This window comes from Camelus dromedarius, chromosome 9 (genome assembly GCF_036321535.1).
Source record: "Camelus dromedarius isolate mCamDro1 chromosome 9, mCamDro1.pat, whole genome shotgun sequence".
NCBI lineage: Eukaryota > Metazoa > Chordata > Mammalia > Artiodactyla > Camelidae > Camelus > Camelus dromedarius.
In genome coordinates this window covers 36,179,424-36,206,152 of record NC_087444.1, presented here as the reverse complement: position 1 = coordinate 36,206,152, position 26,729 = coordinate 36,179,424, and the positions used below count along the sequence as shown (strand labels likewise).

Genomic DNA, 26,729 nt, shown 5'->3' with positions numbered 1-26,729 from the left:
GAGTGAAGATGCCTCTTATAAGGTGGAGAAAGGTAGAAAGGACAAGATTTCAGCTGAACACTCAGGTATGCCATTAAAAAAACTTTATACTTTTAGTGCAGTGCTCCTCAGAATGTTGAGTATGGACTGACTGTGTCAGTTGCCTAGAGCACCAGTTCAAGTGCAGATTTCCAGACTCCAGCTTCATCTTCTAGATCAAAATCTCTTTGCATGTATTATAGGAATCTGCATTTAAAATAAGGTCTCCATTAATTCTGATGCTGACCTGAAGCTGGAGGTCCCCTGTTTAGTGAGAGTGCCTTAGCTGTCATCTGGAACTCTCAGAAAGAATCTTTGGGCTGAGCCTGCTGAGTTCTGGGGGCTTATCCTGACCCTGCCAGAGATTTTTCAAGTTTGTGAATTACTAGAAAATGGTAAGCAACCATTACCATTATGTGGATAAGCAGCTCTCCTCCCTGTAGTTTGGTGAGCTCTGTGGTTTGGTGCACTTTTAGTTATCCTTGATGACATAAAGCAAAGTGCTGGATATGATACCTTCCACATAAATAGCAGGTATGCACTTTCCTTTCCTCGATTCCTCTCCCCAGTGTTAAATTTGTGATTATCCCCATGTACAAATGTATGCAAGATTATGTAAAGTATTAGACACATCTGCATTGTTCCTGAGGGGGATAAATGTATGCTATATAACGTGATCAATGTGCTAGGGCTATGGAATTACTGTGACAGGGCTAACAATCAGAGCATTTTTAGTCTGAGATTCTTTACTGAGAATACTTTTCTCAGATTTTTTTCATATTTTTTTCTGCAATACAGGAGAATGACAGCTTATAACTTTGTTAAAAATAGTTTAAAATGATCCTGGATGTTTGTCCCATCTGATTTAGGACTGCATTAAATATATATATGTGAATATTCTCACATGTTGATATTTAACATTATTAGCAGATGTTTCTGACCTGTCTTTTAATTTTTTTTAGATCATCCTATGCTGATATGCTGCACGACAAAGATAGGGTAAGTGTAAAAGGAAACCATTATCTTGATGTGGTATTTGAAACCTTCCATTACACGGTTAAAAACTCCCCCTAGAGGCATGATGTTACAGTGATGAAGGGAGGCACTATGTTGTAGGCAGGAAATCAGGAGTCTGGATCCTGCTTCCTGTTGTGTTATTCACCTCACAGTGTGACCTTGGAGAAGACATGAGATCTCTGCGGACCTCATTTATTAGAATTTAAAATGAGTGGTCTATACTAGCTGATCTCCAGGATCTCTGGATAAAAATACTCTCATTACACAATTTCACCTTGTATAGTCAGTTTGTAATTTTAAAAAAGGATCTCTAGAGGTCGCTGCAGACTGTATTTTATAAAGCACATTTGGCTTTCACTGCACAATTATATTTCAGCTTTTCTTCTTCATTTTTGTTTCATCTGAGTTTTCTTTGCCTTCCTTGAATTATGTTGCAGTTCGGGTCTTATGATGGTTAGCAACCCAGAATTTCCTGGTCTACCAGAGTGCTTGACTAGTCAGCCTCATCCAGATGGTTCAGAACTTGGGAGGCTTGAAGAAGAAGGATACAGGGTCATACTTTAAAACTGAGCAGTGCATGGCAGGGGAAGGATCAGAGCACATGGTAGGGCTGGTTACGAGGCTGTGTTGGTGGTGGTATCTCCTTCACCCAGCCCTGGTTAACTGCTCGGCTTGCCTGCTTCCTGGCAACACTATCACAGAAGGACCTCCTTAAGCACCATTAGTGTGTAGGCTACACCAAAGGGGCTAGGTGCTGCCCTAATTATCAGCCTTTGCTGAGCTGTTAGGGAGTGACAGATTGTGGAACAAACATTGTTCCTGGCTTTTGATTAATCCTCTGTGGTTTAATGGCCTTGACTTCTCTTTGGACTCTTGAGCCTGTGAACCTCTCTGATTTTAGTGTCATCTGCAGAGAGGGTCCTTTTTGCCCTCGCTTCTAGGGAATTTAGACAAATGGCATTGTCATCCATCTAATCAGCCAAGCCAGAAAGGTGGTGCCCTTTTCCTTATCTGAGCCTGCAGTCAGTCATCAAGATCTATGGTTCTTTAAACCCCACTGCCTGCTCAGTCCTCATTGACTGGTGTTGGCCCTTCTTTTCCTACTTCTATATAGCAGCCCAAGGGGTCTTTCTGAAATGCCAGTCTGACTATGTTACTCCTCTGCTTAAAACCCTTCAGTGGCTTCTCACTGCTTTTGAGGTAGCACTCGAACTCCTTGCAACGGAGCGGGGTGGGTATAGTTCAGTGGTAGAGTGCATGCACAAGGTCCTGCGTTCTATCCCCAGTACCTCCATTAACAAATGAAAATAAATAAATAAATAAACCTAATTACCTCCCCCCTTATATATTATTATAATATATAATAATATAAAATTTCAATTGATTTTTATTGATTAATTTGGAATTTTTTCTTGCTCTAGAGTGTGGAGCAGAATCTCCAATATAGTGTTTGCATCATCTGATTTTTTTGGAATTTATTTACTAAAGGTGGTTTATAATATCCTTTACTCTCTCTTTATAATATCCTTTATTCTCTCCTTTAATGTCTGCAGCATGTATACTAATATCACCCACAACCTCATCACCCCCTGCCCTTCATTCCTAGCTTTTGGTTACTTGTACTCCTTTTCCCTGTTTACCATTTTTTTTCTTTCTTTTTCTGAACTAGTCTTACCAGAAGTTCATTAATTTTTTAGTCTTTTGAAATAACTAAATTTTATCCTTGTTGGTCTCTATTTTACATTTCTTTCCTAGTTCATTAGTTTTTGTTCTTCATTATTTTTATTCATCTACTCATTTGGAGTTTGTTTTGCAGTCCTCTTTGTCATTTTTTAAGACAGATGCTTATCTCATCTTTTATCTTTTTTAATGCATTTCTCTCCAAATATTGCCTTAGCCATCCCCAGGAGTTTTGATGTATAATTTAAAAAATTATTCAGTTCTAGGTATTTTCTAATTCCCTTTTGATTTAGTCTTTTACCTGTGAGTTTAGAATTCCTTAATGTTCAAAGACCTTTTTTTCTTTAGTTATATTTTTGTTATTGAAATTTCTAGCTTGATTGTACTATGGTCAGAGAATACTGACCTTTTGATACTAGTCCTGTATCAAAATCCAGTCCTGTATTAGTTATTTTTTATTGCATAACAAATTATCCTAAAATTTAATGGCTTAAAAGAGTTGTTATCTCAGTTTCTGTGAGCCAGAAATCTGGGCTCAGCTTAGCTTGGGTCCCCTGCCTCTAGATCTCTTGTGATCAAAGTATCAGCTGGTAGGAGTATCATCTTAAGTGTCAACTAGGGTGAATCTACTTCTAGATATTTGGGCTCTTAATATTCCTTGCTAAGTTGCAAAGCCATCAGTGCATTTAAACAGGTATTTTCCCCGACATTTTTAGTTATTTTCAGCGGAAGGGTCAGGGTACTTATTCAGCTAAACTGTTGTGGAGGAAAATTATATCTGTTTAAGCTACTAAAGGCCTAAGCTGAAAACAAAGAAATGATCTCCTGAGGGGAAAATAATTTTTATCCCAGGAAGCTGGATGAATTAAGAGTTCAGTAAAGAGACCAAAAGCCACATTACATATTTCAACAGAGGGGATTTAATAGGGGGAATTGGTTACCCAGGTGTGGAGGACTGGGTAACACCAAGGTACCCTAGAGTTAGTAATTGCAGAAAGCAGTTACCTTGCTAAGAGCTGGGCAAACAAAGGGAAAAGACTAGAGTTTCCAGAATCGAGACATGTGGAGGAGAGTTCCTGTGGAGCTGGTGCTCAGGTCTCTGAGAGGGATCTCTGCTCAGTTGCTGCTGCTTCCTCTGAGGGGCCTGAGGAGAGCAGCCAATCAGGACAGAACCAGCTTTCTCCTTCCTTCTACCTTCCAGTCACCCTCTGGTTCCCCCATTGCCCAGTCATACCAGCTGGAAAAAGGACACTGTGGTTTGGAGAGCCCCAGTCCCAGCAGCTCTAAGCAGAGTATAGAAGAGTGGGTGTAGAGAGGAGAGACAATTGCTTAGTACATTTAAGAAGCTGACCCAGTGCCCATGGAGCCTCGCGAGTGCTGCCCGACTCAGCCAATGCTGTTCTTTGATGAGCCAGAAGAGCTGCAGGGTCATGATGTACACTACTGCTACCAGCTGTGACTCTAGAACTTCACAAAGAACTGATTTCTAATAACTGGTGTGAAATGACAGCTATTTCTCCCTTTTTCTTAGAATATAAAATATTACCAGGGTATCCGGGCTGCTGTGAGCAGGGTGAAGGACAGAGGACAGAAGGCCTTGGTTCTTGACATTGGCACTGGCACTGGACTCTTGTCAATGATGGCAGTCACAGCAGGCGCTGACTTCTGCTATGCCATTGAGGTGAGCCACACTCTTCAGATGCGCGTCCTGCATCTTGTGTGGAAAGGTCCTAGTGTTCCTTGCACTCTGCACATCCGTTTGTTCACAAACTTTCATGGAGTATTCCCTTCGTGCCCAGCACAGGGCCAGGTTCTGAGGACGTAGAGGTGAATCAGACACAATTCCTTCCTCCAGAGCTCATTTTCTCCCCTGAAAACAGAGGTTCTCAAGCCTTGGCTGCACGTCAGAATCACTGAGGAGCTTTAAAAAATTCTAATACCTAGTTAGTCAGTGTTGTTCCCCACCCATCCAACCCCCACCCAATTTTAATTAATTATTATTCTGGGATGTGGCCTGGACATTGAGATTTTTGAATGTGCACCAAGATTGAGATCTACTACCTAGAATATTACCACAGAGCCAGCTACCATTTACTAGTAGTTTGGCAACCTGTCATTTCTTTTCCTTTATTAAATCATTAAGCATATGTTATTTTTCTGGTAATGTAAATAACATGCATCATTATAGGAAATTCGGTAAATATAAAATAAAAATAGTGTGTTAACTCAAGGTTAAAATTTTGGTATATATTTTGGGGAAGGGGTCATGTATTTAAACTTACCCCTACAAAATTTGGTTCATATGGTGACTGAGTTGCAAATAACAAAAGTCCCAAGATACTGGTGGTTTAAGCAGATAGAAGATTTTTGCTTTCTCACCTAAAGTCTAGACGTCAGCACTATGGGTTATTCTACCTAGACTCCTTCCAGCTCCTCACCCCCCATGCCTACAGGGTGGCCTTCATGCTTATCGTATAGGAAGGTGGACATTTTAGGCTGAGGAAATACCTTGGTGTATTCGGGTAACGGTGTCATCCAGAGTCATGGCAAAGGGTTTCATGGTAGAAAAACCCAGAAAGGTAGATTGTAGCCAGAAATGTGAAGGACCTGAGTGTCACAGTAAAGACTTAATTCTAATATCTTGAGTTAGGTGTTCTTAACCTGCGATAAGAATAATGGACTTTAGGTCTTTATGAAAGTCCTAAAAGTTGTATATAAGTGTGTGTGTGTGTGAGAGAGAGAGAGAGAGAGAGAGAGAGAGAGAGAGAGAGAGGGAGAGAGAGAATTCTGTACAGTTGTCTCAGGATTTCATTAAAATGATTAAGAGCTATTTCTTTGCCTTGGGGGGAGTCATCAGGGTTTTTGAGCTGATGCAAAGGAATCAGTGTATTAGGATGGTTGCCTTGATAGCCTCAAGTAGATTTGGTTATCTTTACAAATGAAGAAACTAAGATCCAGAGAAATTAAAGACAAGTTAATAAGTAGGGGAGCTAGATTGGGAGCTTTGGTCTTTTAGTTCCTAAGTATGGTGCTCATGCCACAATGGTAGCTTTGTTGGGAGGGTGTGTGTGTATGATTGCAAGTGTGTGTGTGTGTGTGAGTTTTCTAGTGTGGGTGTCTGGGATGCCATTGATTGGTAAGAGGAACTCAGAGGAAGGGGTATCCCTTACTTCGTGGGAAAGATAATGCATTTTATTTTGAAGGTGTTAAGTATGAGAAAGGCAGGTCCTGGTAGGACCTCCTACCAGGTAGTGCAACCTCCTTGGGCCTCCACCCTACCCCATATCTCCACTGTGCTTGGCATGTAGTAGAAACTTGTAGCTGCAAATTAAACCCAGCGGAATGTCATGCTTTTGTATTCATTTCTATGACACATACTTGGAGAATAAAGTATTTAAGTTACATAGATGAAGTTTTGTTTATTTGCATCAAACCAGTCCAGTGAAATATTTTGCCTATACCACATGCTAACAAAGGTGCATTTTGTATATTCAGGAAGAAATTTTGTACTGGAGGCCTCTTTTATTTCAAATCTTAGGGCCGGAATCAAGGCATACCTTGCTAACTTTGGGTGTTAGGATGTTATTTAATTTCTTGCTCATTTTTACTTGTGTTTTGCCTCTAATTTTTAGGTTTTCAAGCCTATGGCTGATGCTGCTGTGAAGATTGTAGAGAAAAATGGCTTCAGTGATAAGATTAAGATTATCAACAAGCATTCCACTGAGGTGACCATAGGACCAGGTATGATCAACATCCCTGTGTCAGAAGCTTTACTTGTGTTTGTAGGAGAGAGGAAAAGGTTTATTCCAGTTCCTGGAATAACTGTATCCAGAGAATCACAGAGAAATGGGACCTTAGCATATAATGGTCTGAAAATAAGCACTTTTCTGTTAGTGTATTTCTCTGTGTGTTAAAACAAATCAGGAATAAGTAATCAAGTGTAACAGTGGTGATGCAAACAAATGAAACCTCCCTTTGCTTTAAATAAGTTGAAATTCTTGTGTGGCTTAGTCTGAGTTTTAAGTTTTATCAGACAGAAATGAAACGGAATAGATAGCAGAAAGAGGTTTGCTTAGTTCTGAAATCCTGCCTCAGCATCCATCGTGAGAGATTTGTCTGTGTAGCATGGCCTCTCCAGGTTTTCAGAATATTTTTTATAGTTTACGAGTTTGAATCAGACTTCTGACATTTCATCTACCACTAGTACCAGGAGAGCAGAGTGGAAAGATTTATGAAAGAAGCTTCTGGGATGAGGTTATGGTTATCATCATAGTTATTAAAAATGCATTATTTTAGAATGAAGCATCTACTTAAAGTCAGCATTTTTCTTCCATTTAAAAAACATTTTTTAATGGAGAATCTGAAACATGCACAGGAGGAGGGATTAATGTCTTATTTATTTATTTATTTATTTAGGTTTTATCATTTTATTTATTTTTATTTATGTATTTTTTTATTGAAGTATAGTCATTCCACAATGTTGTGCCAATTTCTGGTGTACAGCATAATGCTTCAGTCATACATGAACATATATTCACTTTCATATTCTTTTTCACCACAGGTTACCCCTTTATTTATTTTTAAAGCATATCATACATACAAAAGAGTACACATATCATCCCATTTTTATTTATTTTTTTAATTTGGGGGGGAGGTAATTAGATTTTTACTTATTTACTTATTATTTTAATGGGGGTACTGGGGATTGAAACCAGGACCTCATGCATGCTAAGCAAGTGCTCTCCCACTGAGCTATACCCTCCCCTTGCCATATCATCCCATTTTTAATCAACATTATTGAGGTATGATTTATATAAAGTGAATGCACCCATTTGAAGTGTATTGCTTGGGTTTTGACAAATGTAAACACAGTTGTAACTACTTCCTCAGGACCCTTTATAGTCAATCTCCCAATATCTCTGGTCCTAGGAACCCACTGATCTGCTTTCTTCAATATAAATTAGATTTACCTTTTCTAGAATTTTGAGTAAGTGAAATCATACAGTTTATACTCTTTTGTGCCTGCTTTCTTTTTTGTAGCACAGTGCTTTTGAGTTTTGTCCACAGTGTTCTGTGTATCAAGAGCTCATTCCTTTCTATTACTGAGCAGTACTCCATGTGGGCACATCCCATAATTTGTGCATCCCTTTACCTGTGATTACATGGGTAGTTTCTTGAGTAGGTCTTTAGGTTTACTGATTTTTCTTTGGTGGTGTCTAATCTGCTGGTAAGCCTATCTAGTGAACTTCACATTTCTGACATTGTAATTTTAATTTCTAAAAGTTCCCTCTGATTCTTTTTTTAGAACTTTCATTGTTCTCTTACATTCATGTGTTCCTTTAAATAGTTAACATATTTATATTTATTTTATTAACATCCTTATCTTCTATTCCCACTGCCTTTGTCTTTTCTGGGTTTGTTCTCTTGACTAATTTTTATCTTGGTTCTGGGTCCCATTTTCCTTCCTTGCATGTCTAGTAATTTTTATTTGGATGCTGTGTATTTTGGGAGATTTGCATTGCTGAGTGCTGGATTTTGTTGCCTTCCCTTAAAAGCTTTATCTGGCATGTAGTTGGGTTACTTGCAGATCACTTTGATCCTTTCAGGGCTTGTTTTTAAGCTTTGTTGGAGCAGGGTTAGAATAGCTTTAAGTCCGGTTCTCAGCTGCAGCACTGTTGACATTTTGGACCTGATAATTCTTTTCTGGGGAAGTTGTCCTGTGCATTGTAGGATTTTTATCCCTTGCCTCTAACCAGTAGAAATCTGTAGCACTTCCCTCCCCCCAACTATGTGTGCCAATCAGAGATGTCTCCAGACATTGCCAAATGTCCCAGGTGCTTGTGAGATGGGATCAGAATCTCCCCCTATTGAGAAACACTGCTCTAAGGCTGCTTTAGCCATACTAGTATGGCGTGATCTTTCTGGGGTCTCTGCTGAGTGCCTGAGTGTTGGCTGATCAGAGCTAGAATGTTTTCCTAGTCCTCTGAGCTCTGGAAATTATTCACCTTATAGCTATGTGGTCATCCTTTGCCCAGCCTTCTTGAATCTTACCCTATGTGGATGTGAACATATTCAGCAAAGACATGAGAGCAGCCCTTTGCAGATTTCTGAAGCCCTTTTTCTGTGTGACTTCCTCTCTGGTTCTCTCTCTTTCAAATCCCGGCCACCTCCACTCCCTTGGACTCCAGTTGCTATCTCCTTACCTCAGCGAGACACTTTGCTCTGCTTGACTTCTCACTCTGTATATCGTGGTCTGGAAAGTGCCTGCTGGAAGCCAGAGCAGTAGTAGGGGTCACTTTGTTTCCCATTATTCAGTGTCTGAAAACACATGTTTCTTATATTTTACTTGGTTTTCTAGTTGATTACAGTGGTGGATAAGTCTGATCCCAGTTACTCCATTTTGGCTTGAGGTAGAGATCTTGACGGCATGGAGATAGACCTGCAGAGCAACCTTTGCTGTGTTGCTTAGTCTTTGACTCTGCCCTGTGTCTCCTCTAAGCTGTGTGTTGTTCACATGTGTGCTAGTCAGTGTATTAGGCCAGGCCCCTCATATGCTTTCTTAATACTCTTCTGTGTAGTGCTTATCGCTGCTATAGTGAAATAATTGTGTAGTTATGTATTTAATGTCTATTTCCTAGCATAGCTGAAGCATCCTGAGCTTGTGGACTCTGTGGTCTTATTAATTATTCCATCCCATAAGTTGGCACATGATCTATAAGAATTCAGTAATATTTCTTTAGTGAGTAGATTGTCAACTTTGCTTGGTCCTTAACCCCTTGTAAATGGGACTTTGTTTCTACTCCTTCAACTTGGCAAGTGGCTTCCTCTGCCAAGGCTGATGGTCTTTTTCCTGCTTTTCAAATACGGCAACTTTGGTACTTCTGCTGTTCAGTCCTTCTAGAAACTTTCCCCAGACCTCAGTGACATCTCCCAGTCTTGGTTCTCCTTTACAACTTCCTTTTTGCTCCCAGATGTATATTTCCAAGTTCTTGTTTGACCCCTTTTTAAAAATGGCATCTGAGTTTGTTGCCTGTCCCTCAGAGATGAATTACACACTGAGGCATGTGTAGCAGCTGACTTGGGGTGGGATTTATTCATCCATCCAGTCATTTGGTGAAGACTTCTGAGGCACCTGGGGTGACCACCCCCTGCTCAGGCTCCCCCTTCACCCCCTGCACTCTTCTACATTAGCACTCACAGGCTCTCAAGAAGTATTTGTTGAAATTCACTGGGTCATAAAACTATATATTTGAAGCAAATTTGGACATTAAATCATTTTAAGTTACATAATTGGCTTAAAAATTATTCAGAAGGTAGAACTGGCTGGGCTGGGTGATTGATTGGATATGGGGTGACAAAGAGAGAGGAATCAAGAATTCAGCTAATGTTTGCTGTTACTGGGTGCTAGGCATTGTTTTAGGCACTGGGAAGAACAGACCAGTCAGGGTCCCTGCTTCCCTGGTGCCCAGTCCTGATATCCAGGCTTCAGGACTATATGACTTGTGGTGCCACTCACTGAGGCAGAAACATTGGAGGGAGAAGCAGGTGCGTGTGAGTGGAGTTGGATTGGTTCAGTTTGGGACAATGTGTTTCAACTGGAGTTTGGGATGATACCAGAGAGGATGTGCAGTGACTCAGGAGGGAGGTCTCTGCACCAGGAGACAGAAATTTCTTCTCAGCCTCCTCTCACATCATGCTGTCATTGAGCACATGTGTACTTCGTAGGAAGTGGACAGGTTTCACCTTGGCTGTTCTAACTACCACCACATGAAGCAGATCTTGTTACCCCTCTTTTACAGATGAAGTTGACTGATGGTCAGAACTGAGGGTTCAAGGCTAGAAGGTGGGATACAGGCCAAGGTCTCTATGACTCAAGATTCAAACTCTCTCTACTGAACCTTTTGTTAAACCTTTAATGCTGCTCTGTTTTTTGCATCATCCATGATACTTGCCTTCTTTGTAGAGAAGATGAGTGGGCTTTGTGAAATTGTAATTCATGAGCCATTAGTAATGTTTACAGTTAATTCTCCAAGATGAATAGCCCCTTCCAAAGTCAATTTTGTCTTGGCTCATTAAAAATTATAATTATAGGAGTAATGTTACATTTTAGAGGTTTAAAAATAGAGTTTACAAAAAGACCTTCCATATTCCTACTATCCTAAAAAACTAGCAAGAAACCAAGTTGATTAAGGGAGATTTAGTGTAAGGAACTGAGAATTCTGAATCCTGGATCTCAGTAGTATCATCAGGTATTAGTGGAATCAGTCAGCTTCTTTTGCTGTGGTTTTCTCTCTCTGCAGCCTAGAAATATTTGAAGTACCAGCATTCAGTTTTTGCTTTTCAAATAATTTTGGCTAATTTAGTAGTTAATAATTGTTAGTTTGTATTTCTTCAGTTGCTAATTAGAATGAAAAATTTTCCATATACTTGATTAATTTGTTTTCTGTTTTGAATTGTCTATTTGTATTTTTGCCTGGTTTTCTCTTTGGGTATTTATAGTTTTCTTATCAGTTTTACAAGTCCCTTGCAATATTAAACATACAGAAAAATTGAAAGAGTAATACAGTAAGCATTCATGTTGTCTTAACCAAGACTTACCAGTTGTTAGCATTTTGATGTATACGTATATATCAACATGGATTTTCTTTTTGCTGAACCATTGGAAAGTCGGTTGCAGTTGTGATGACACATGTAAATAACTTCAGCATATGTATGTGCTTTCAATTTAATGATCTGTTAACCTTTTATCTTTTACATATTTGCTGTAAATAGTTTTTCTAATCTCTTGCTTGCTTCTGACTCTTTCCTTGCGTTTCTCAGATGGTGACATGCCATGCCGTGCCAACATCCTGATCACAGAGCTGTTTGACACGGAACTGATTGGGGAGGGAGCACTGCCTTCCTATGAGCATGCACACAGGCATCTCATGCAGGTAGGGATTGAGGGTCTCCCTCGGGCAAGTTGCTGTGATCTCAGCCAGCTCACGCAGCTCTCATTGATACACCATGCCCTACACAGCCTGAGCCCTCAGGACCTTGCTGTACACGCTAGGACACCTCTTGATTGCTGTAAGACTTCTGTGCCTCTTGAATGCCAAGTCTTGGTAGGTTGGAGTCAAAAGACAAGAAATTGTGTTCAAATTCAATTCAATTCAGCAAACATTCTTTGAATGTCACTTGTGTATAAGGTATTCTAGCATCCAGAAAGAAGTGTAAGACATCTTTCTTGCTTCTAGGATTCACACTAGTCAGCAGTGGTGAGGACTTGGGCCAAATGGAGAGGCAGACAGAAGCACACTGATGTTTGGCTTAGGGCTGGCAGAAAAGGTCAAGGATCAGGAAGGAGATGAGGGAATATGTGGAGAAGGTAGAATGTGGAGAGGCTCTGAGGAGAGGGAGAGCTATCCCAAGTGGAGGACCTCCTTGGTGGGTCAGTGAGAACACCAGCCTGGGGCGCTTGTAAGCTAGTGGCAGAGAATGGGATGGAGGGTGGAAGGACTTGAATGCCAGGCCATTTCAGATAAAGGAGTTTAGGTGGTGATAGTCTTTGACAGCTGTTTTGAGAAGGGAGAGACATGCTGAAAATGTTATTTCAGAGACATTGGTCTTACTTTTTTATGGACATAAACTGGAGGTGGAGACTCAGGGGCAAAGGCTGGCTGGGGAGTTGTGAGTGTCTGCTTCTGCTGGCACATGCCCCGTGCGCACTCTCCACATGAGCCTTTAATTGTCTTGGCCTGGGACCCTCTTTGGGATTCCTAGTGCCCCCAGAGTGAGGAAGGGGGCTCCTTCCAAGGCAGCTGGGGCCAGAGTCCACATTACTTACGTGGGTAGCAGGTGATGGTGATTGTTCTGCAGATCTCCATACTGTGTGAGATGCCTCATTGTCTCCAAAATGGAAAATCCTTTTCTAGTAACTTTGGTAGAAATTATTTTTATTTCTCCCCCATTAAAACCATCAACTAGATGAATCCCTGAAATAGAGGGGAAGGATATTTAGAATTAGGTTAATGTTGCACAGTTTGTCTTTCTCAAATGCATCTAATAATGAAAAGGTGCACTGGCAGCCATCATCAACTTCTCTCCCAGTTGGCCTGTAGCAGCCAGGCCTATTGTCCACTTGAATCACTGTCCCCATCTGCCCACCCTGTGTGTGAACTTGAAGGAACTTGAAGGCTGTACACAGAGTCTCCATTACCCTATCCCTCTTCCTGCCTTATTGGGGGTCGTGGAACTGGGATGCTGGAGCATCTGACAGATAGTCCATGTGGTATTGGAATGACCCAGGAATTGATCTCAGAAGAGTGCCTTCATTTTGCCAGACTCTTTTTTGGGTACCAAGAATGTGAAGGTGAACTCCTGGGGAGGCAGGTAGTGGGGCAGGTTGTCACAGTACAGTTTGAGGTCTGCTCTGATGGGTTGAGATCCTGCCCAGTCTGGTGGGGCGGAAGGTGGGGAGGTCAGGGAAGATGAAGCATGAGTTGAGTCCATCTTGAAGAGTGATTGGGGTTGGCCTGGCAGCCAGGGGTGGTCACAGCAGAGGAGGTCATCCTGTACAGAGATGTGAAGATGAGTTGGACAGTAGGGTGGCAGGTGGGGTGGGAGAGAAGACTGGAGGGCTAAGCAGGGCTAGACCAAGAAGGGCCCCTGTGCTCTAGAAGGCAGTGTGGCGTCACTGAGGGGTTTTAAGCAGGGGATTGATGTTGGATTTATGCAGACAGACATGTGGAGAGCAATGAGGGTGTGAAACTGGAGATAGGAAGACTGGTTAGAAAGCAGTTAGAGTTGTCCAGATGCTGGGCTGAGGTGGGCCTCAGCCAGGGCTGTAGAAATGGGCCTGGGAAGGTAGACTTGGGGAGGAGGAAGGTCGTCAGGGACTTTGTGGTTACTTAATGTGGAGGCATTGAAAATGATGCCAGGTTTTTGGGCTCGGGCGACTGGACTGGATGGTAGTACTCCCTGTTGAATGGGAGTGTGGGAGGAGGACTGGGCCTGGGGAGGTGCGGGAGGGGTGAAGATGATTTGTTTGGTTTAGACAGAGTTTGGGCTAAGGGTCAGCCAAGTAGAAAAGACCAAGAGGCATTCAAGTACGTGGTATTTGGTAAATAAAGATGGAATGGTTGAGGTCAAACTCAGGGAAGAGTATGGGGAAGAATAAAAAAATGATCCAGACCAGGTCTCTTGGGGGTTCTCTCTGAGGGATGGGCAGGGGAAGCACAGCTTTGTGATGGAGGCAGAGGGGGAGAGCAGTGCTTCTCATCCAGAGCTGTGTCTGGAGACATTTTCGGTGTCACAACTGAGAGGGAGGTGCTACTGTCATCTTGTAGGTAGATGCCAGGGATGTTGCTAAACATCCTATGATGCACAGAACAGCTCCCACTACAAAGGATCATCTAGCCCAATAAGTCACTAGTGCTGAGGTGGAGAAACCCTGTGCTTGTCATCTCCAGGTGGTAGTAGCTGTGAGTGTCCTCTTCACAGCTGGACCCCTAGTGCCTAGTGTGTAGAGGGTGTCAGATGAATGAATGAGGTAGCAGGGAAACTGAACAAGGGACTGCAGCCAAAGTCAAGTGAGGAGAGTGGTCAGCAGTGCCAGGTGAGGCCAGGAGGTCAGGTCACTTGAGTGTGGACACTTGTCCATTGGGCTGTGCAGTAGGAAGGTTCTGGTGTCTGGGTGAGAACTGCACTAAAGGGAAGCTCTGAGCCCAGTGCCAGGATTACTGCTTAGCAGGAAGACTTGAACTCTTTTTTTCAAAGTCAGTGTGGGAGTTAATCAGCATGGTGACAATTAAGGTTTATTTTTGAAGTATTCAGGAGTGCCAGGTAGCTTAGAACTTAGCTGTCATAAATCACCTTAGGCATAATGTGTATTCTTTCTGAAGTCTCATTTCTTTTTTTCCTTTCTGAAGGGCATTGGGCCTAAAACAGTTCACTATCTTAATAGTGATAAGGAATTAGATATTAATAAACCTACTTCATATTAAGAAATAAACTTTTTTTGTTCAATAGGAGTTACTGTGGGCCAATGGAACTGGTTTATTCTTTTGTTCTTCTGTTTTATTTTATTTTTTAACATAAACTTAGGAAAACTGTGAGGCAGTGCCTCACAGAGCAACTGTCTACGCGCAGCTGGTGGAGTCTAGGAGGATGTGGTCATGGAACAAGCTGTTTCCCATCCGTGTTCAGACCAGCCTTGGAGAGAAGGTCATCGTTCCCCCCTTGGAGTTGGAGAGGTGCCCCGGCGCACCTTCAGTTTGTGACATTCAGCTGAACCAGGTGTCGCCCACTGACTTCACTGTCCTCAGCGACGTGCTGCCTATGTTCAGGTACCAAGGAGCCACCCAGGGTCATGACACTTTGAGACGTTTGGTGGAATTGGTGTCTTTGGCAGTTCTTTCTGAGTGAGAAGGAAGCCTAGCTGATGTCACCTGCCTCTGAAGGCAGGGGTCCGTTGCAAACAAGTGTCATTGCTGGTGAGGTCACCATTAAAGATTAAAAATAGAGGATGTAAGCTTAAAATATGCTTAAGTTCCTGAATATTATTCCACAGTGTGGACTTCAGCAAGCAAGTCAGTAGCTCGGCAGCCTGCCATAGCAGGCAGTTTGAACCTCTGGCATCTGGCCAAGCACAGGTGGTTCTCTCCTGGTGGGACATTGAAATGGACCCTGAGGGGAAGATCAAGTGCACCATGGCCCCCTTCTGGGCACACTCGGACCCAGAGGAGCTCCAGGTAAGAGGCAGGAGCTGAGCACGTTTTCATGTACATCAGGAACCTTGTCCACTTCGGTCATGAAAAAGTAGGATGTTGAACCTTAGATTCACAAGAATTTAGAGATAGAAGAGACTATGTCAGAATCATTGTCAAAGAATAGTTTAAAAAAAAGGCAAAGCTAGCTATAGTAAGCTATAAGGTAGATCTCTCAGGCCGAGTTCACGGTCAGTACCAGCAGACACAGTGAGCCGTGGAGAAGCTTTGATGTTCTGGCTCTCCTGCGTCCTGGCACAGCCACTCTTAGGTCCCACATCCCTGCCTACGGAGTAATCCTAGGGAACCTCAGGTTTCAGATTAGCTTGGAGTAGAGAACTGCAGCCTGTCTATAAGCCTCATTTTCTGTGGCCTCAAAAGCTCCCTTCTCCAACTCAGTAAAAGTGGGTGGAGGATGTGAACTCCAGAAAAGGAAATACATGTGACTCTTTAACATGTGAAAAGGTTGTCCAGCCTCACTCCTAAGACCCAGTGCAAATTTAAACTGCAGTGAGATACCATTTTTCATCTATCAGTGGATAAAGTTCAAAAAGTGTGCACACCATTGGTAGAGCTGTGGGGGAAGAGCAGGAAATGATCTGTCAGGGTATCTTGGAGGACAGCAAGGCCCAAAGGCGTCAGGATGGAAAGTGACACCAGTTCTTCCAGACACTTAGGCTCTGGATGGATTTGCATATGTGTAGAAGGACATGTATACCAGGATACGCTCTGCAGCCCTGATTTAATGGGAAAGACAGGAGCAACCTAGAGGCCACCAGCAGAGACTGGCTAAGTCCATTCTCCTGTACCTCCTGTACTTCCTGTACCTCCTGTGCTCAGGGTGAGGTGGCTCTCTCTGCACTGATGGGCAGCAGTCTCCAGGATAGATCAAGTAAAACAAAGGGAGGTGCAGAACAGTATGTGCTGTGCTAATGTTGGTGTTATTAAAAATAAGAGTATATGTGTTTATGAGTATATGTCGCTGGTCCATGGATATAAGGGTATCTTTGTAATAATTCACAGAAATTGGTAGAAATGATTGTTTCTAGGAAGAGGGCTTGAGGTTAAGAGAGGAATGGAATCTTATTTTTCACTCCATGACCCTTTTATATTTTTTGAATTTTTTTCTCATGTGCATGTGTTTTCTCCCCCTCTGCACACACGCACTCAAGGGGGAAAACGTGGGAAATGTACTTCAAGGGTGCAGAATCAAAGCTTTCTTCTCTCCCTGGGAGATCCTGGTCACCATCCTCAGTATCTTCTGACCTATTACCACTTGCTGGGCACTGGCTTTGTTTTGATTACTCATCTGCTGTTTCTGGGTATACACAGGGTGACTTTAGGGAAGGCCTTGGCAGCTCCCTCAGTCCCTGAGTTGGTGCAAAGGGTCGTGACTGCTGTGGGATTGCAATCAGTCACCCTGGGCCTGTGGGCTGCCCTGGCTCCACTCTGTGCAGCCTTGGTCCTCTGCAGGCTGAGTGTGTGTGGCAGGGTAGGGGTGGTAATGAGAGGTGGTGGGAGGGAAGGTCAGAATTCTCCCACAGAATTTAGATTGCACTGGGCTGCTTTCTTCCTCTGCAGGAGTGTGATGGTTGCAAAATTGGCATAAGAATTTAATAAAATGTGGTTACTTTTCACTTGTGTATCTTAAAAGTGCTACCATGTATATTTTCTCCTTGAATCCTCATGTAAGACATGCTAGGTAACCGCATACTGCCAGACCCAGTGAGGGGAGCAGGGCCTCGTGTCTAGGCATCGGTGGTGGGTACTCATCCCCAGATCTCTTGAGAATGGGGCTTGTGTCCTTACTTTACCAGTGGTGGCTTTTGGACTATTATTTTTTTTTATAAATATAAACTTTTTTTTATTGCGTTATAGTGATTTTACAATGTTGTGTCAAATTCCAGTGTAGAGCACAATTTTTCAGTTATTCATGAACTTTTGGATTATTTGGAATTTGAAAAGCTGCTAATGAATCACCCTTATGACTTCACTAATGCTCTCGATCAAAAATATATTTAGCGTCTCACTCAGACAGTGGGTTTTGTCAGCAGTTCTTTAGCATTAGGACCTGGGAGGCTGGTGTGTGGGGAGGCCATGGTGACAGGGATGCACTGTGGGAGCGGGGGAGGGGTTGGGCAAGGCTTCTCGTCTCTTTGGATCAATTTACATAGTAAGAAATGAATAGCAGGATTTAGAGAACCTTTTTTTCCCCTCCTTGTTACTATTTATTTTTTCCAGAGCATGTATCTGGCTAGATTTTCATTTTCTAATTTTTATGTTCAAATAGACATCTTAAATAGATGGGAATGTCATTCACCTGCCTTTTAGTTAAATTCAAGACCAGGTAGGATAGAATGTGTTGACCGGAAAAAAAAAAAGGACTACGTGAAAGTTGAGTTAGGTTTTATTTGGGGCCAGATGAGGACTATGGCCTTGGAGACCGCCTCTCAGATAGCTCTGAGGAGCTGTCCCAGAGAGGTAGCTGGGGAGGTCAGTGTATATACGATTTTAGTGAAGGGGGATATGTGCAGTCAAGCACACATTTTGGCCAAAGGTTGCTGGTAGTCACGAGGAGCAGATTGTCACCGTTAATGATTTTAGTGCTTTTCTAGATGTGAGAAGATGCAAGAAATTGGGCTCATAAAATCTCAAAATACCTATTTGAAGGCCTGTTCTGCTGGTTTTCCCCAGAGCAGCGAGTACCGCATTCCTGATCTCTGCCCTGAACTCCTTTCAGGGATGTGGAAGGTCAGGGACTGTAGTGGCTAGTGACTTCATTCTTGTAGAACCAGATGATGGGTGATGATATTTAGTTGGCAAATGCCTTCCTGAGAAGCAGGGCTGGCTATTTTCCCAATGTTGTATTTTGAAAATTTTAAATCCACAAAGTAAGTGAAAATGAACATTGATATGCCCTCTACACATTTACCACATTTGCTTTCTGATCGTTGTCTACACACACACACACACACACACACACACACACATATACATACACACCACACACACCACACACACACACACACCACACACACACACTCTCTCTCTCTCTCTCTCTCTCTCTCTCGACGCCACCCTAGGCCACATTCTATCTTCCTAAAGCCAGCAGTGTTCCAGAAAGCTTTTGGACCTTTAGCCTCTCTGACTGGAGATTTTTATTTATCTCTTTGGCCACAGTGGCTATCTATAGTCCACAGAGTAGTCTCCCTGCAAACTAATTTTTGGCTTGGGTTTTGGTTCCTAGATTAGAAGTGTTGCTCTTGTTGCACTTGGTGACAGCTGATTCTCTTTCTGTTTCAGTGGCGGGACCACTGGATGCAATGTGTGTACTTCCTGTCACAAGAAGAGCCTGTCATCCAGGGCTCAGTCCTCTGCCTGGTAGCCCACCACGATGACTACTGTGTGTGGTACAGCCTCCAGAAGACCAGGTGTGCCCCGAGCCTTGTAGGGTAGGGCACTAGGCTTGTGACACTGTGTGTTTATATAAATCCCCTCTACAGACCCTGTGGAGGTTTGAGTGGCCACATTTGTATCTGAACAGAATAAGAGCAAGTTTGTGACTGGATATTTCAGTGCCCATTTGTGTGTATTCACAAGAGGCTGCCCCGGTTGCAGGACCCCATTTGGAGCAGATATATATGAGCGGTCTTGAACTGGAGGGCCCTCCAACCTCTAAGGCCCACTTGAGGACCAATGCCTAGACTCATGTCCCCTCAAGGACCAGGGGAGTGTCCCCTCTGGTCCATCTCGAGTTCACTGGAGTAGGTCTCTGTGCTGTATGTTCATGCTCACTGGTGCCTAGCAATCACCCTTATTGCCCTGTGTCTGTTCATCTCCTGGCCCAGCCCCGAAAAGAATGGGAGAGTCCACCTAGCACGCCCCGTGTGTGACTGCCAGGCTCATCTGCTCTGGAACCGGCCTCGATTTGGAGAGATCAATGATCAGGACAGAACTGATCAGTACGTCCTGGCCCTGAGTACGGTAAGTGTCCAGCCCCTTGGGTGGATGTGGACCATAAGGGGTTTGTCCCACGGATCCCAGCTTTTTGCTTGCTTATAATTTGCTGGTTTTGTTTTCCTTGCTCCCTTGTCTGTCCGTGAGTGGCTTCAGCCTGCTCCTTCTGGGCAGGCATTTGGGCAGAGGCTGGGGAGCTTGTTTCTGACTACCTGAGGGCTCTCCTATGAGAGCCTCTGACTCCAAGCCTCCCCCGGCCCCTCCTTTGTCCTCTAGACACTTTGCCTTTGTGGTCAGCAGGGGTCCTGTAGGTGACCCCTGTGGATTCAGCCACCCCATTCTTCCTTTCTTCTGCTTCCATCTTTCTAAAATTTCTAAAATGTAAATCTGGTCATGTAACTCTCCTGAAAACCTTTGCTCCCTGCAGCCTATAGCAGGGGTCTCTCAGCCTGAGGACCACACACAAGGCTTGAAGGGGGTATCTCTGGACCCCTTGGAGTTGTATGCAGAGATATGTGTCATGTGTGCACATGCATGCATTTTGGTGGGGTGAGGGGAGGATCCCAGCTGTCCTAAGTTTCTCTCAGAGGTGTCTGTGACCCGTAAAGGCATTCCTGCTTTTGGCTCTCGTCAGGCCCATAGCTGCTGTGATGTAGGAAAGAGGCCTGTGGTCATGGCCTGGGAGGTGGCCTCTGGTAAACAGGGCAGATTTTCAGCTGGGCTTTCTTGAGGAGAGTCTTTCCTGACAGTGGGCGGGTACGTGGGAAGGTGGGGCTGGTTACCACGTGGGCCTGGGAAGCAAGTATGGCTGGTGTTGGGGACACAAGAAAATCCAGCTGTGTGCTGTAGGGGTGGAGTGAGGAGGAGATCAGACAGAATGATCAGAGTGATTTAGGGAGTCAGACGGGACGTGTTTCTGTCAGTTTGCCAACAAGAGTTTCTTGACATTGTAAGAAAACCTGTGCTGAGGTTGCTCTTTTCCTGCAGGTGCTGAAGCCAGACAGTGTCTGCTTGTGCATCAGCGATGGCAGCCTGCTCTCCATGTTGGCCTATCACCTCGGGGCAGAGCAGGTACTGGACATGTAACTTCTACCAGCTTCCTGAGGGTGGCTTTTGAGTTAGGGTGTCATGTGATCTAGGTACACAGTTTTGTGACTAAAGCTTTTTGCAGGTGCACCTGCCACACTTGTGGCATGTTTGGGTTAGGGACTGAGGGGTTTGTTGCCTTGTGTGCAGGCAGGAGTCAGGCTATAGCTGTTGCCATATAGCTCCCAAGTCTGAGTCTGCCATCTTCCTAGGGTCAGTGCAGAATGTTGTTCTATCCCAGGGGCTAATGAACACAGGTAGAGTTGGTTAGGTGTTGCCCTCTGCCTTGGAGTTGCATTTTAACCTTTAATTTCTTTCTCTGTTAAGTAAATCTCCCACAGCTAATAGCGTGGTATTCTCTTTAGGTATTTACAGTAGAGAGCTCAGCAGCTTCTCATAGACTGATGAAAAAAGTAAGTGATAATTGTTGTTACTGAATAATGAGGGGACCTGGGGGGCCTGCCTTCCTGAGTCTGGGATTGATCGTTTTGAAGCAGCTTCAGAACCAAGGGAACTGGGAGAAGTAGCACCTGCAAGTGAAGCTCTCGTGACTCCCATGCTGAGAGCTAGCCTGGAAGTCTTCTAGGGCTGTCATTGAATAGCAGTGAGTGTTGAGACTCTCCTTTGTTTTTTGTGGCTAAAGAAGTGTAGGCTTTTCTCCTCACTTCACATAAAACTAAAAAAACTAAAATCTTTGCAGTGATAGAATTCAGTTTGTTTCTGGGTCACCAGCGCCCAGGGAGTCACTGCTCACAAACTGGCTTGATTGGTTGGTTCCGTGATGGTGTTTCTCCTCCTGGCCAGTGATTGGTTTTGATTTCCTCTCTGAAGGATAACCCACCTCCACCAGACTACAAGGCTCCACCACTGCTAAGTCCTGCTGATGTGTCTACAGGAGAGATTTCTTATGCTCTTACGACATTTCACTCGTGATCTCCCCTGTGGTCTATAGGACGCTCCGGTGGGGAAAAGTTCCACAAAGCAGCTGAAGGTGGTGCTCCAGAACTATTTGGCCAGAGAACTGCAAACAGATAAAGCAACTTTGAATTGTTTTTTTTTTCCTGGACAAAAACAATACTTTTGTTTTCTCTCTAAGATCTTCAAGGCTAACCACTTGGAAGATAAAATTAATATGATAGAGAAACGGCCTGAATTATTAACACCTGCAGACTTGGGGGATAAAAAGGTGAGGAGCAAGCGCTCTGCCTTTGCACTGGACAGTATGGCTCTGAGACGGCCCCTTCTCTGGGCCTCACTGTGGGTCCCCTAGTACCTCACCAAGCTAAGGACTCAACACTGTTGCGGATGTGGTGAGGTTTGCAGAGATGCCTGCTGAGCAAATACTTGTACTCCTCAACTCTCACTAATCTCTGCTGCTTCAGTGAGGGCAGAATGGCTCTGCTGGGACTGATAGCATCACGTCGTGTCCTCCCTTTTTCCTTCATAGCACTGCTGTCCTCACTTAGTTTCCCATCCATTCCTCCTGCCACAGCTGCGCTTCAGTCCCCTGTGTGTGCCTCCTGTCCCTCAGTAACCTTAGCTGTTAAACTTGCCATCCCTGCTGGCTTCATCTCACTGTCCTCCAGGACCCTCACAACCCAGGGACCTCTCCCTCCTCAACACACTTCTGTTTAGGTTCTTAAGAGACTGACTGACTTTTCATGGTTGTCCTTTTATCTGGCTGCTCCTCTCAGCCCTTCATCGGTCTCTTCCTTCACTCGATCCTCCCCTACAGATGTCCTTGGTGATAGCTTTTCTGACTCCTATTTGTGCATTTATTCATCTAATCAGCAGACCCTCACTGATCATCTGCTGTGGGCCAGGTACTGTGCTGAGAATACTGGGTGGCCTATGTCCCTACTTCTGTGGTGCTCTGAGCCTGGTGAGGGAGGCAGATGAGTGCTGATAATACATTGTCAGGATAAAACTGAGTAGGGATGTAATCCTGGAAACCCTTCCTGATGCTCTGACCTCTGGGTCCCTCCATGCACCCCTTCCTTGCCTCTGTCAGAGCTTACCGCACTCTGAGGACAGCCCCCAGCCTCATTTGCTCCTTCTTCCACTCTGCACTCCTGAGGGCAAGGCTCATGTCGGTTTCTCATCTTTATATCCCCAAAGGCAGTGCAGACCTTGACATGCTTGTTTGTCAACTGACTGGCTGACTGAGTGCATGAGTGAGTGAGTGAATGAATGAATGAATGAATGAGTGAGCCTGTGAAACTTGTGACCTGTCCTTCACTTGTGAGCTGAAACCTTTTGACTCCCTGGCCCTGCTTCTCGCTCTGATCACCAGGTCTCTCTCCTCCTGGGTGAGCCGTTCTTTACCACCAGCCTGCTGCCCTGGCACAACCTGTACTTCTGGTATGTGCGGACTGCTGTGGACCGGCACCTGGGGCCTGGTGCCGTGGTGATGCCCCAGGCTGCTTCGCTGCATGTGGTGGTCGTGGAGTTCAGGGTAGGCCACCCAGAGGTTTTCTTGGAAAGGGTGGGTTGGGGTGGGGTAGGGCTTGGGGGACTTTGTTTTTTTTGTAAAGACCTTGAATGCAGATGGAACAACTCGGGTCTTAATGACTTGGGCCTCTGCTTTTCCATATCAGCACACTGCAGAGCTGAGTAGAAGAGGCTTGCCTTTGTAAAAATGCAGTAATTTGGCACATGAAATGGAAATGGCTGTGTGTTGTTGTTTTACAATTATGGCTTATCAGAATAATTTAAAAATATAAATTAAGAGTTTCAGAAGACAAGCTGTGCAGCTTGCTCTGCTCTCATTAAGAGCTGAGGCTCCAGTTGTTAAAAGCATTTCGAAATGGACAAGTCAGCTTCTTTATGCAAGAAAAAATTGAAAAGCTTCTTTTTAATTTTCTTATCAAAGCAGAACCACAGTCACAAAGTCATTTTGGAAAAGGCATTCTTTATTAAAAGGGTTTTGAAATGCTTTTAACCTGAAATGTGGAGTGAACCTCTGATATTTCTTTGATAAGAACGGCTTTATCCATTGGTAGCTTAGTGGCTCCATTGCTTAATTTTCTGGGCATTTCTTCTGTGCTGTTTATTCACTTGATCACATTTCCATGTGAATTCTCGTTTTTATATCTAGACAGGAGCTGTGGGGAATGATGCTTGTTCTCGGGCGTATGTCCAGGAGACAGAGGTTACAAAGTTGACTGGCCTGAGTACACCTCTGGTCCCCGCCTTCCCATCATTCTCATGCTCTTTGTGGGCGCAGGGCCCCGAGGACTGGTTTACAGATCTCTTCCCAGTGAACCAGTGTTCAAGATGGACAGGGAGTGAGAAACCCTAGCCTGGTAGCTCTGGCCAGTTGTCCCCCATAGGAGAGGGTTTGGGGTCATGGGAGGCTTTGCAGGTTTGATCTTCGTTCTTTGGTGTCTCTGAGTCCCTTCAGCCATGAAGATCTCTTCCGGGTCTGTGGGAACAGCAAGGTGTGCCTCATGTTTGGAGCTGGGGCAGCCCCCTAACTCATGGACCCTTCTTGCTCTTGTCACCACACTGCCGTGCCCCTAGGTGGATGTGGACATCTGTGTGCTGTCCCACAGAACCCTTGGCATGGCCTGCCCACCTGCCCCATTGGCGGGTGTGGATGTCAGTGTGCCCTGGCAAATGGGTGTCAGTGAAGGCTGCACCTTCCTTACAGGACCTTTGGCGGATCCGGAGCCCCTGTGGTAACTGTGAAGGCTTCGATGTGCACATCATGGATGACATGATTAAGGTAGGCAGGGCCACAACTCCCACCTGCAGTGTCACACTCCCTACTCCCCCTCCACTCCACATAGCCACAGGCTTCTGACAGGGATGTCTGGCTTCCATGGAGGGACTTGGGCTGGACAGTGCAGTCAGCATGCATAGAGCTCCTCTGCTGGGGACAGTGAGGGCAGGTATATCCATTCTACTTGGTTCACCATGAGCACGAGCCTGAGAGCCATTGTGTCTCAAAGTCTGGTATTAGGCAATTCTCGTCCTGAGCTATAATCCCTGATTCAGAATTTTGGGCTAGGGCCCCTCGTCACCGGGCCACCGGAACTGCTCCTGCCAATGTCAGCAGCTTGTTCCCGGTTGAGACAGTCTCTAGAAGGTGGGGCAGGGATGTGGGAGGAGGGTCCTGCAGGGTTATTTGTACATAGTAGGGGATCAAGTCAATCACGAGGGACTGCATCTCTGGGAACCCAGGACAGTGATGAAGGTGCTAATGAAACTCAGCTCTGTGAGGATCAGCGTGAAGAGTCATGATGCAGCCCTGTGAGAAGGGCAGGGCAGGGAACACCATCCCATTTTTATATATTAATAGAATTTGCAAAAAAAAAATTCACACAGACAGAGGAAAAGGGGTGGAATACGGGACACCAAAATGGTAGCTGTGTGATTAGGAAGTGGTTAATGTTTTTCTCTTTTTGCTTATCTTTCTGCTTACGTTTTTCTGTGGCGTTTGTGGATTGTTTGTATAAACGTTTTTTAAGTAAATAAATCCGTTCACTTGAAAAAAGGGACATTTTCATTTTGCATCTTACCTGCTCCTCCACAGCAGACCACTGACTGTTCCATGCTTTTAGAAATCTCCTTTGTGCCTAGTCACTGCACACTCCAGCTCCCTCTGGCCACTCCTCAGGCTCCTTACTGGGCTCCTCCACCCCTTCCCATCCCTTAAGGTGTCGTGTTCTAGGTCTTCCTGAGGCCCCTGCCCTGACTCTGCTCTCCCTGACTGTCCCTGTCCCCCATCTTTCCTGGCCAATGTCTTCATCTCTCCTGAGCTCAGATAAAATAGCTAAGAGTGGTGGCCCCTCTACTGAGATGTCTTCATGCACTCTGACCTGATGCTCCAAAGTCCCACCTGTTCTTCCCCCATCCCCAGCCTGGCCCCTTCCAGTGGTCCTGTCCTAGACCTGCCTCCACTTCATACCCGACTGCTGGGCTCAGGACCCCTGTGTCTTCCCAGACAAGTCCTCGCCTTCACGTGCAGTTGGTTATCAGGTTCCATAACCATCAGGTCCTCAGTGAGCCAGTTTCTTCCCCTGTTGCTGCTGATCTGGTCTGGGCTACTTTCGTTTCTTGCCTATGACCACGTATCCTCTCTCTCCTGGTCAGCATTCCTCTACACAGAGCCCAAGTGAATCTGTAGATCCAAAGTCTAACCCTATGGGAAAACGCTGTAGGACTCCCTGACTCCCTGCCTCTACTCTTACAGTCCCCTGCTGCTTGGCCTGTCCTGGTTTGCTCTCCGTCCTCTCCCTGCTGGGCCTCTGTCCACTCTCCTCCTTCCTACCAACTCCTGTGTGACCTTCAGGAGGCAGCCCAGCGATGACCCCTCCAGCAGCTTTCCTGCGCAGCCCCATTTTCAGCCGGAGGTCATTGTCCCCCAGGCACCACAATCACTTATCTCCCAGTTGTCTCCATCTAGACTGAAAGCCTTGTGTGCACAGGCAGTTGTAGTGCTCAGTAAGGGTCACTGAGTAGGTGAGTGTCCAAATGGCAGGTGTTTTCACAAATACAGACATTTAGCCCTCAAGGTAGTTTGTGAGATGGGCAGTGTCATCCAGTTTTAAAAGGGAGAAAATAAAGCTTAGAGCGACTTGCCATGGAGACGGCTCGTGAGTTGTGGCAGGGAACAGAGAAGCCAGTTGGTCTGATCCAGGCACCCGTGGACTTTTTGTGAGGACTCCCTACCCCATGTGACTGTGGCAGTTACATGGGGCAGACATGAGCCCCTTGTCCCATGGCTGCCAAGTTCTACCTCTGCAGACCCCTGCCTTCCCTTTTCTTCTCTTCTCAGTGTGCCCTGGACTTCAGGGAGAGCAAGGAGGCCGAGCCCCATCCGCTGTGGGAGTACCCATGCCGCAGCCTCTCCGAGCCCCAGCAGATCCTGACCTTTGATTTTCTGCAGCCTGTTCCCCCACAGCCTATCCGTGCTGAGGGCACCATTGAGCTGAGGAGGTGAGTGTAGGCTCCAGGGTGGGGGCGGTGGGGGAAGGGAGTGGCAGGGGTTGCTCTCTGTCTGGTAGTTACTACCCGAGTGCTTTGGCTGCTTTCATGCGACGGGATGGCTCTCCTTGTCTCTGCCTTGCCCTTTCTGATCTGAAGTGGCCCTGAGTGTACAGGGGTCTCCACAGCTTCTGGGTGGGGAGGGAGAGCCAGAATGAGCTTGCTCATCCTCCCACATCTGAGGCTCCCTGTGAGCTAAGTGACATGTTACACACAGCTGCAGAGAAATGTGAA

General features: G+C 44.9%; 1 protein-coding gene across 3 annotated transcripts in view; it reads left to right on the top strand.

Moving 5' to 3' along the window:
* Positions 1-26,729, top strand: part of PRMT7 (protein arginine methyltransferase 7) — a 33,394-nt gene that overhangs the window by 5,419 nt on the left and 1,246 nt on the right. For 2 of the 3 annotated variants that reach the window (XM_010979241.3, XM_031458203.2), the window contains 14 exons: positions 981-1,017; positions 4,247-4,396; positions 6,348-6,456; positions 11,536-11,648; positions 14,800-15,041; positions 15,266-15,446; positions 18,765-18,892; positions 19,310-19,445; positions 20,406-20,489; positions 20,870-20,917; positions 21,601-21,690; positions 22,798-22,959; positions 24,157-24,231; positions 26,287-26,447. In XM_010979241.3, coding sequence (XP_010977543.3) covers positions 981-1,017; positions 4,247-4,396; positions 6,348-6,456; positions 11,536-11,648; positions 14,800-15,041; positions 15,266-15,446; positions 18,765-18,892; positions 19,310-19,445; positions 20,406-20,489; positions 20,870-20,917; positions 21,601-21,690; positions 22,798-22,959; positions 24,157-24,231; positions 26,287-26,447 — 1,716 coding nt within the window. The remainder of the gene's footprint in view (positions 1-980; positions 1,018-4,246; positions 4,397-6,347; positions 6,457-11,535; positions 11,649-14,799; positions 15,042-15,265; positions 15,447-18,764; positions 18,893-19,309; positions 19,446-20,405; positions 20,490-20,869; positions 20,918-21,600; positions 21,691-22,797; positions 22,960-24,156; positions 24,232-26,286; positions 26,448-26,729) is intronic. The other variant, XM_010979243.3, reaches the window with a different exon arrangement.